The 12038-nt window shown below is 36.9% G+C and overlaps 1 protein-coding gene across 1 annotated transcript in view; it reads left to right on the top strand.

Moving 5' to 3' along the window:
* LOC150100631 (fibrillin-1-like) overlaps positions 1-12038 on the top strand; it is a 1594375-nt gene that overhangs the window by 516628 nt on the left and 1065709 nt on the right. Inside the window, exon 20 of the mRNA XM_090401848.1 lies at positions 3720-3770. Coding sequence (XP_090257974.1) covers positions 3720-3770 — 51 coding nt within the window. The remainder of the gene's footprint in view (positions 1-3719; positions 3771-12038) is intronic.

Raw genomic sequence — 12038 nt, 5'->3', positions numbered from 1 at the left:
CGAGGGGAAGTCCCCCCCCTGAGAAACACAAAGTTTATCATACCACTCCTTAAACCCACTGACCGTTCTCGCTCCCACCACTCCATCAGGCAATGCATTCCACGGCTCAACCACCCTCCACACAAAGAAACCACTCCTTACCCTCTTGCTCACAGTTTCCTTTCGTAACTTCCAGGGATGGCCTCTTGTCATCACTCCTTCCCGCTGATCAACCAAGCGAAAGAACTCCCCAGTGTCAACCCTGTAACCACCTCTCAACAGTTTAAAAGTCTCAATCATATCACCTCTCCTTCTTCTATCCACCAAACTCTGCAGTCCACATTCTCTCAGCCGATCCTCATAACTATCCTTGTACAGTCCTGAAACCATCTTTGTCATCCGTCTTTGTATCCTTTCCACGGTTAATTTATCCCCTTCAAATCCTGGGGACCAAATCTGAGAACAATAGTCCAAGTGTGGTCTGATCAGAGACTTATACAACGGAATGATAACCCTCTTATCTCTGCAGGTCAGTGTCCTTCTCATAATAGCAGCAATCCTCTGTGTTACCTTCACCACCTTTGCAATATGTCCCCTAAACTTCAGGTTTCTATCAATCATCAACCCCAGATCTCTTGTCTCCCCTACTTCCTCCAGTATAACTCCTCCCATAGAGTATGCAGCATCCCATCGATGTTTCCCAAACCTCAAGACCTTACATTTTGCTGTATTAAACTGACAACTCCCCCATTCATTTGCCCATCTATCTAGCTTATTTAAATCCTCTTGCAGGGCTACCACATCTGCACTATTACTAATAATCCTTCCAAGCTTCGCATCATCCGCAAACAACTGAATATCCCCCTGCAATCCACTGGCTATGTCATTGATATAAAGGTTAAACAATATAGGTCCTAGTACTGAGCCATCAAGACATGTATGTTGGTAATGGATTATTACCATAATAATGTGGTGAGATTTTTCATAGAATGGGTGGAGACAGGCAGAGACAGAAGAAGAAGCCATTCCTGTAATCTGTATAAGAAGGGTCTGAGCAAGGGGTTGTCCATATCCATATGTTCACTGGGCATCCACAGATGCTGTATGGTCACTCTAATGCTTGGTGATGTGCCACACCAGACCTCACCATGTAGTCCTGTTGTATGCTTTTCTGGAAGCTTCAACTCTGAAGATCAGTCACTCCACACAGCATCCATTCATCTCATTGACAGTCTACTCCCTCTTTTTCCCAACTTTACCTTCTATTACTGTTCTGAGAAGTCCTCCTTCTATCCTTTGAATGTATCCAAAGTATTTTAACTTTCTTCTATCAATATCCTTACAGAGCCTTAAAGTTCTATTGATCTTTTCTAACACCCATTCATTTGTACACTTTTCAGTATATGATATCCTCAACAGCCTTCGGTAACACCACATCTCAAAAGCAGCTATCCTTTTCTCATCTGACTTATTTAGGTTCCAAGTCTCGCATTCATAAGTCATTGTTGGAAAAACAACTATCCACAATCCTCAACTTTGGAAATCTGGAAGGATGGAAATAGATTCATCCTTCCAGATTTTATACAAGTCTCTGACTGTCGTTTTAGCCATTCCTAATCTTTTTCTGATGTCTTCCGAACAGCAATTCTTCACATTAATAATGGATCCCAGGTACTCAAACTTGCTGACTTCCTCAGTTCTTTCTCCATTAAGGTACACTTGTTTCTCGAGAGCTTCCCTTTTTGTATTTCCTTTGAGAACCATAATCTTTGTCTTGCTAGGATTCAGTTGCAGTCCTCTGTTATTACTCATCTTGTTAACTTTATCAAGAATTTCTCCTAGTTCTTCCTTGTCATTACAGAGGAGTATGGTATCATCAGCATACCTCAGATTACTGATCAATCTACCACCTATCCTAATTCCTGTCTTGAGCTTATCCAGTGCTTCACATATGATGTCCTCCGCTTATATATTAAACAAGTGAGGAGAAAGTAAACATCCTTGTCTAACTCCTTTTCCAACCTGAAGCCAATCAGTTAATCCAAAACCTGTTCTTACTGTGGCTTCTTGCTCCTTGTACAAGTTGGCTATCAACCTGATAGTGTGTGTAGGAAAACCCATTATTTTCATTACTTGCAACACTTTCACATGCTGAACACAGTCACAAGCTTTAGTGTAGTCTAAGAAATGCATTACCAGAGGAGTCTAAATTCTTTATATATTTCTATGATCTATATAAGGCAAAGGATCTAATCTCTGTTGCCCTTACCTTTCCTAAAACCTGCTTGTTTCTCGGGCATCTCTACCTCAACTTTGGCCTCAGTTCTATTTAGCATGATCTTCAATAAAATTTTGTTTGCATGAGATATTAAACTAATAGTTCTATAGTTCTTGCAAGCCTTCATATCTCCCTTCTTATGTAGTGGTATGAAAACTGACTTCTTCCAATCTGGAGGTCACGATCCTGTCTCCTATATCCTTGTAATCAACCTATGAAACACTCTTATACCTCCATCCCCTGTGACCTTAATTAACTTTGCTGGGATTCCATCTGCACCTTGTTCCTTATTGATGTTAAGCTGCTTAACTGCGCTTTCAACTTCATGCCTAAGTGGAGGAAGTTCCAAATTGGAATTTTCCTGGTGAGAGGGCTCCTCCACATTTTCTTTATCCATTGTATTGTACAGTTCCTCACAGTATTCTTTCCATCTGCTTTTTTATTTCCAGTTCTTCTGTTAGTAATGCTCTATTTCTGTCTTTGATGATGTTAAATTTAGACTTAAACTTGTGCTTTAGGTCACAAACTAAATAAAACATCCTTTTACAATTGTGTCTCCTCATCTGGAACTCTATCCCTTCACATTTATTAATATAGAACTTTTCCTTGTTCTACTTGACGGCTCTTCTGACTTCTCTATCTACACTCTTATATTCTTCAGTCCATGCATCTCTTTGTTTTTCCAATTGCCTTCTTTTGTTTAAGAAGGATATCAGATTCCCATGTTGAATCTGATATCCATGGGTCTGTTGGTCTTCTTATTGGGGGCTGAGATACTTTTTGGCTATATCCTGTATTATCACCTTGCCTCCTTTCCAAAGCATTTCTGGTGGGTTCTCCTCATTGGTCTCCAAAAAATCATCCAACCGAGTTGATGTTTCTTTTGTGAATCTGCTAGGAATTTTTCTGACATCCAATCTGATGGGATGTGCCTGACTTGGAAGTTTTTGGAATCTTAGTCTTACTTTGGCTCTTATTAGTTGATGCTCTTATTAGCTGTACCGCAATCTACTCCAGGACTAGTATGCACATCAAAGGGGTTGAGGAGTAGATTTTTTCAAGGTGAGAGAAAGGCAATTAGAATTCATTGTCCAAAATAATAATAATAGTAATAACAATAAGAAGAAGAATTGGTCCTGTTCCAGATACACAGACTAGAATGTAAATCGATGACACTATCTTGTTACCTTTTTAGGCAGTGGAACACTTTTACTCTCTTTCTAGTGCTCTGGGATTTTCTTTTTGCAAAGTTCTTGTTAAACAAGCATGTTAAGGGTACCATTACTCCTTTGAATATTAATTTAAACATGCCATTGTTATGTTAATAAATCCTATTGGTTTATAAACATTGTTGTACAGCATCACAATATCCTCCTTGTCTCTACTTAAACATGTTTTGATAGTAAATTATGCATATTTATTATTGAAGAAGTATACCTTTAATTTTCTTTATTATTTTCAGAACTTCGCTGTCCTAAAGGGCATATCATGTTAGATGGAGCTACATGTACAGGTGAGTGTTTACTGTGCACACCTATAATCTTTACAGGTCAAGACCTTTATTATGGTCTATAAGATTATGAATACAGTGGAACTTAGAAGTACATACACATTGCCTTGTATATTTATTACATAAGGAAACATATAATATAATATCATAATATTTATTATATTATATATTTATTTTTGTTTTATGCATGTAGAGAGGTTTAATTATTTTCTAGTCTGAACTCACTTTGTGATTTAATGGATTGATTACTTAGCAGTGAAGATTTTGAAACTAAACATCGCTTTTTATACTTCATCACAATAGTTTATCTCTTTCACAGAAACAGGTAAATAAAAGATCACTGTGTGGGGGCTGAACACCAAATATCAAGAAAATGAAATGATAAGATTTTGATCCTGGAGTCATTACTAAAAATTTTAAAAAGATGCAGTACATTCACTAAAAGCAATAAATTAGATGATAACCCCAGTAATTAATTTTAATGAAATAAAAGTACAGATATTTTGTACAGATATTTCTTTGATTTTGTTGTATTCAAGTAGAAGAAAGAGCCTCCATAGTGCAATCATTATAGACATAGCCCTTTGGTCGGAAATACCTGGGTTCGATTGCTGTCAGTGATGTGAAGAACTCGGAAACTCGGGTTTTTTGTCCCCCAAAACAGGCAAACCGGCCCCATGAACACACGCATCTATGGACATAGGACACACCTGGAGGCATAGAGCCAACCACCTTATCCTCGAGATGATTATGATTGCAAGAATAAGAAGCCTTGACAACATAAAAGGTAGAAGAGGAGGATTAAGAAAGTAGAAGAAAGATGGATCTATGGAGGTGGGATATTGCTTAGCACTGGGAGCCAGTAGGATGGGATTGATTTCACAGTTCCAGAAATAAGGCACATAGTGGTGTTAAGCCGAGCATCACCCAAGTGCACATGGGCTCTGTTCAGCCATATGGATTAGTAGTATTCAACTATAGAGTAAACGAGATCAAGAGCAGTGCAGCAAGTGCTACAACTCGGGGGGAACCTCAGCAGGCTCCCCGAGTTGTAGCACAGAGTTTTTGCGGTATATTGCTTCGTATTTTTTAACTTGGATGCTGTGTTAATGAGATGTGGTTTAAAAGATAGAGTTCTATTGAAAGTGATGCCCAGATATTTTTGGAATCTGTTGTAGTATAGTAGTTTGTGGTCGAAGTAGACCATCAGTTCTTTGTTAGCCTGGTTATGGTTCAAGTGGAAGCACGAAACTTCTGTTTTGCTAGGGTTTGGGCATAATCTCCATTTGCAGAAGTATGCATTTAAAAAAAAAAAAAAGAAATTATTAAAAAGTAATGTTGAGATTTTTTTTTATTTCCCTTGTTTTCCTATGACTGCAGTTTAATTTTTATGTAGTTGATAAATTAGTCTTTTGATATTGTAATCTATCTTCAGATTTTTAAGGACTTTGAATATTATATTCCAATCAATGTTACAAAATCTTTTCTGTATCAATAAATGTTGTGAATATGGATGTGTTTATTCTAAGTGCTTTTACTGCGATCATTTGGAGAGAATGTCTATTTTTTCTGAAGCCAAATTGGTCATTAGGTAGCATTGTAATAGATAATTCCAGTTAAGATTTTAAGACTGTGGGATAATAGGCTTAACATTCGGTTATCTTTGCATGCTTGTGTTTCAGACTTTTTTTTGGAATTGCTAATATAATGCAATATTATATTAGCAATGGAATTGCTAATATAATATTGCATTATATTAGCATTATATTAGTGTATGTCATTATATTAGTGCATTATATTATATTGCATTATAATACAATATAATGCAATATATTACATTATATTAGTGTATGTCCATTGCTAATATAATTGCTAATTTTAATCTCTTGTAAAATTTCTCCTTGGATTTGGTCTATTCTTGGTGCTTTAGACAGTTTCAGTTCTTTAAGAGCCTTATTGAATTCTGACTTTAAGAGAAGTGTTCCTTTCTCATTTTCTTCTATCTGCTTTTCTTCCTGTCAGAGTGATTTTCCTCTATCAAGTTCTTTAGTGTTTTGCACACATCTTTGCATTATTTCATCATCTTCAATTAGTACTTTTCTGTCCTTACTCTTGATCATGCTCATTGTCTTTATCTTTTCTCTGAATTTTTTTTTTGTATGTCATGGAAGCAACACTAGGTTTATTGGTGTTAGATCTTCACAGGATGTAGTTTTGTAAGAAGGTCTATATGTGGAACTATAAGGTGAGTGATTATCAGAAGCTCTGTATTCAACCAGCATCAATACATTGGCTTGATTAATTGTGTAGAAAAAGTGTTGACAGTGCATGGGAAATGATTTTCATGAACAATTTCACACAAGCAATGCATAACTGTATACCAACAGTTAAGCGAATAATAGAGTAGGAGTGAGATGGATGAACAGAGAAATCAAGCTTGGAGTGTTGCAAAGAAGTTGTAATGGAGGAAGTACAAGTCAGTTTTCAGTGAACAGATGCACTAAAAATATAAAGAACAGGCCAGAAAAATGACAAGCATGGTTAGAAAAGAAAAAGTAGAATATAAGAGGAACATGGCCAATCAGGTCAAAGCTAATCTGAGGGATTTTTTCTGCTCAAGCAGGAAGAAAAATAATTATGGCAGGTTGATACTGGTGAATAATTATGGTAGCAGAGTAATTATAGCAAATGATATAGTGGAATTATTTAATGAACACTTCATCAGCATATATCATAGTGGTGTGAATGATGCTGTGCAACATGTAGAAGGGAGGCAAGAATTAGAATTAAAGGTGAAAAAATCGAGGTGTATTAAGTGTTGCTCAGGTTAGATGTTAATAAGGCTGTGAGAATAAATGACATATCACCATGTATTTTTAAAGAAAGTGTGAAAGAGTTAACCATGTCCTTGTCCTGGTTATTTAATGAGAGTCTTGTGGTGGGTAAAGTTCCTAAGGTGTAGAAAGAAGGCAAAATAATACCCCACAAGAATGGTTCGAGAACAGAAATTTTCCAACTATAGACTGGACTCTGTGTCTGCAGTTGTGATCAAAGTGTTGGAAAAATTGGTTAAAAATAGAATACAGGATTGGATTAATGAAAATAAGATTCTCTATGATGATCAGCATGGGTTTGTGAAGGGCAGGTCTTGTTTTAGCAATCTGCTTTTGTTTTATGATAAGGTGATGAATGTGTTGGATAAGGGAGAATAATATACAGTGATATTCTTGGACTTTGCAAAAGCATTCGATAGATTACCACATGATAAGTTGGTGTACAAGCTGCAGAGGATAGGAAGATAGTATAGTATATATCGGTTAGATAGATCAGAGATTGGCTCTCTGAACGATACCAGCAAGTTGTGTATGTTGTGTCTTAGAAAAGAAAGGTTAGATGTCTTAGAAAAGAAAGGTTAAAGGGATTACTGATATGCCTCTGTTTTTGGGATCCTACTGTTTAAATTGTTTGTTAATGATATTTCTTGTGGATTGACTGGGGATATTCAAATGTTTGCCGATGATGCAAAGTTAGGTAGAATTATTAGGAGTAGTGCTGATGTTAATTCTCTACAGGAAAATTTGAATTGGCTTTTAGCTTGGACAAATGAGTGGGGTTGCAGTTTTAATGTTAATAAATTCAAGGTGTTACACTTTTGGGATACAGAAATATAAGGCTACATACTGTATTCATGGAGCTGTACTTCAGGAAGTGGATGAGATTCGGAATCTTGGAGTGACGGTGGACTGAATTTCCGAGGACATATTGCACGTGTTCCAAAACTGCACATCATATTGCTGCTATTATTAAAAATACATTGACATGTAGGAATAAGGAAGTGGTGATGGATCTATATAAGGCATTATAAAAAAGAGTAGATGTTAAGATGGGAAGAATGAAGAGGCCGTCCCTGGAATTTGTATAGGAGTGTGGAGAAGAAAAGAGTGATGAATAACTTTTTTATGTGGAGAGTTGTTAGTGAGTGAAATGCATTGTTTGATTTAAACTGAATGTGTTGTGAGTGCAGGTAGTGTAAATAATTATTTTGGAGGCTTAATGGATTTTTTACAACACTCAGAAAAGAATAAAACAGAATTTAATACTTCCTATATTTCGTCTCAGTCACTGAGACATCTTCAGGGATTACAAAAAAACTAATGTAACATAAACACAAATAACAAACAATACTAAGCCCAACTACATGGATGACACTAAAGTCCTAACTAGGTGGAGCGCCCTCTAAGGGCGGTTATAGGTGGCCTGAAATGTAGGGTGGGACCTCTGGTGATAAGTGTTTCCCAAATCTTAGGAAGCTTAATGCAGCCGTATTTATTAAGATTTGGTTGATTTCTGAGAGCTGCTGCTGATTCTAAGAATAGTCTCTCTTTTTGAATTTGCTGTGGTGGAGCACAGTGGTTTTTTTCCATGAGATCCTATGGGTTGCATCCAGTGGAGCTATAAGGGGCTCGCCCGAGCCCTTTGTTAAATTTTTCTGAAATTTGCGAGCCCCTTGTTCTTCTTGTTTACTTTTTTATGTTTTCAAAAAAACAAACAAACATAATATTTTGAAATATATTAAGTGACAAACTCATACGGTAACCTAACAAAGTGATTTTATTAAATAAAATATTATCGTTACTGTTACCACCATTTTACAAATAAGAATTCATTTTTGGTAATCACATATAAATAAATAGGACTATAAAATAATGCTCCTTGATTGATATTGTTGATTATCACTTGAAGTATAAAAACAAAAGAGAAATATAACGTACTTTAATACATGATATTTATTTATTCTTTATAGATTGTTTGTCATGAAAACTTCTATCGCAAACAAAAGAAATCTATTTTGTTTATAAAAAAATGCGGACTATAAAAGATTTTATTCTTATTATATTTTGATAGTTAAATAATGTTTTTCTTATGTAAGATAAATTAACACAGATGATTGTGTGCAAATATTTCATGTTTCGATCATGAAATATTTGTTTAAAAATGATAGCCTTTACAGGATGATTGTCCCCCTCATACTTTTTGATTGGCATTTGTACACAAGCTGTATTAATATTGTGTGAAATATGGCTTTTTTTTTTTTTTTTTTTTTTTTTGCTCGACAATGCGAGCCCTTTGTTAAAATTTCCACAGCTCACCACTGGTTGTATCCAAGACATGGTCAGCAAGGCCTGACTGGCCATAGTCGTGGTTGCAGATGTATAACATGTTCCTCCATGCAGATGGTTGCTGATCTGCCTGTCTGTCCAAAGTACACCAGCTTACAGGAACAGGGTACTTTATAAACTCCAGACTCCGAGAGAGAGGGAGCTGATCTTTTGTAGAACGGATAAGGGCAGCAAGTTTGTGATGGGGCTTAAATGCTGTGTGTAGGTTGTACTTGTTTAAAATCTTGGCTATTTTTTCGGATGTGCCACGGATGTAGGATATGGTGATGGCATTTCTAAACTCTTTCTGACAAGAAGACCGGGGAATGGGGGAGGAACTGATTATTTTTTTTGATACTGTGATCGCTGTAGCCATTGGAGAGGAAAGTGTTGTGTATGTGGTCAAGTTCAGTAATAAGAGCGGTTCCACTGGAACAAGGATTATGAGCTCTCTTGGCAAGAGTTTTAATAATGCCATATTGTTGAGCAGAGTGGTGGTGGGAGAGAGTTTGTGAATGTATCTGCCTGTGTGCGTGGGTTTTCTATATACAGTGAAGGAAAGTGTACTGTTAGGAAGGCGTGTAACTAAGGTGTCTAGGAAGGGTAAACAGTTGTTCTTTTCCCTTTCCATTGTAAACTGGATTCTTGGATGTAGGCTGTTGAGGTGACTGAGGAAGGAGTCTAATGTGTCCGGGTCATGAGGCCAAATAGAGAACACATCATCAACATATCTTAGCCAGATAGAAGGTTTGATCACAGCAGCGATCACAGTATCAAAAAAAGAATCAGTTCCTTCCCCATTCCCCAGGCTTCTTGTCAGAAAGAGTTTAGAAGTGCCATCACCATACCCTACATCCGTGGCACATCCGAAAAAATAGCCAAGATTTTAAACAAGTGCAACCTACACACAGCATTTAAGCCCCACCACAAACTTGCTACCGTTATCCGTTCTACAAAAGATCAGCTCCCTCCTCTCTCAGTGCCTGGAGTTTATAAAGTACCCTGTTCCTGTAAGCTGTGTACTTTGGACAGACAGGCAGATCAGCACAACCATCTGCTTGGAGAAACACAAGTCATACATCTGCAACCACGACTATGGTCAATCAGGCCTTGCTGACCATGTCTTGGATACAACCCATAGGATCTCATGGAAAAAACCCACCATGCTCCACCACAGCAAGTTCAAAAAAGAGAGACTATTCTTAGAATCAGCAGCAACTTTCAGAAATCAACCAAATTTTAATAAATACAGTTGCATTAAGCTTCCTAAGATTTGGGAAACACTTATCACCAGAGGTCCCATACTACATTCCAGGCCACCTACAACTGCCCTTAGAGGGTGCTCCACCTAGTTAGGACTTTCAGCCACGTGGTTGGGCTTAGTATTGTTTGTTATTTGTGTTTATGTTACATTAGTTTTTTTGTAATCCCTGAAGATATCTCAGTGACGGAGACAAAATATAGGAAGTATTAAATTCTGTTTTAATCCTTTCTGAGTGTTGTAAAAAATCCATTAAGCCTCCAACATAATGTCCTCACAGCACTTAAGCCTCTTCACACGGAGTGTAAATATTATTATTATTATGGGTATCTCCATGGGATCAGTAGACTCATCATGGGAGACCCAAACTATCAAAACAATATCTGTCATATCTCTTCTTGAATTCATTTACAGATGAAGAACTCACAACTGAGTCAGGCTATGCATTCCACTCATTCACCATCCTCCATGTGAAAAACCTCGTTCTCACACCCTTGTTAACCACACTTTTCCTTAATTTCCAGGGATGACCTCTAGTTTTTCCATCACTACCACACAGCTGAAACATTTCCCCTGCATCAATCCTATAAAAATCTTTTAGTAATTTAAATGTTTCTATCATATTCCCCTCTTCTCTGCCTACCAACCTCTGCAATCCACAAGTCTCAATCTATCAATGGAGGGAGCATTTTTTACATCACTCACCAACTTAGTCACTCTCCTCTGAACACTCTCCACAACTTCCTCATCTCCAAGGAATCCAGGTGACCAGACCTGAGCACAGTAATCCAAATGTGGAAGTATCAGTGCTTTATAAAGGGGAATAATAACCTCTTTATCTCTGGATGTTAGTGTGTTCCTCAATAACCAAGTAATCCTATGTGCAATCTTGGACACCTTAGCAATGTGTCCCCTGAACTTCATCTCCCTATCCACCAACATCCCTAAGTTCTTAGCCTCATCAATCTCTTGGAGTACTGTTCCATCAATGTAGTACACAGCTGGTAATCTTTTAATCCCAAAATGCATAACTTTACACTTTTCCACATTGAACTGACATCCATTACCTTTTGCCCATTTTGTCAGCTTATTTAAATCATCCTGCAAACTCTCGACATCAACTTGATTTTTTCAAGTTGATGTCGAGTTGGGTTGACTTCACTACCCAACTTTGCATCATCAGCAAACAACTGAATATCTCCCTTTAAGCCATTTCCTATATCATTTATGTACAAATTAAACAAGAATGGCCCAAATAACTTCAATGCTCTATATGATAGACATGTTGCTGGTTGAGTGGGTCTCCCACAATGATTCTTTTCGCTGCTTTGGAGGTTACCAAATAATAATAATATCATTGTATGCCCTTTCGGTGTTACCTTTACTCATGTTTATATCAATTGCCTTGCATGTTTGTTCAATCTATTTTTCTGTTGTTTTCTTGGCTTCTCTGTTCACCATGTTTCTATAGTTCTCTTGTTTTTTTGCATTTTTGTGCTTTCTTCATGTTATTAGTTATAATATTTCGACAGTGATCCATGGCATGTATTGTATTTTTCTTCATTTCCAAAATGTTTTTCTGCAGCTTTATTTATTTCTCTCTTTAGCGATTCTCACTTTTCCTTAATTTCTTTTCCCTGCGGCTTCTGGGAATTTATTACTTTTTTGTTTCTTCTCTAAAGTCTTTGCAGGCATTTAGATAACTTATGCCTTTTTTTTTGTATGGTTTATTTATGCATGAATTTCTCAATTGTAAATAACTTGCCATGATGACTGGGATATGGTCAGTATTCACATCTGCTACACGATAACTTTTACATATTTTCACTTGGTATAATTTTTTTTTTGATG

The sequence above is a fragment of the Typopeltis vanoorti genome, chromosome 12 (genome assembly GCF_054136105.1).
Source record: "Typopeltis vanoorti isolate ZY-2024b chromosome 12, IOZ_Tvanoo_1.0, whole genome shotgun sequence".
Classification (NCBI taxonomy): domain Eukaryota; kingdom Metazoa; phylum Arthropoda; class Arachnida; order Uropygi; family Thelyphonidae; genus Typopeltis; species Typopeltis vanoorti.
This window is presented reverse-complemented; position numbering and strand designations above follow the sequence as displayed.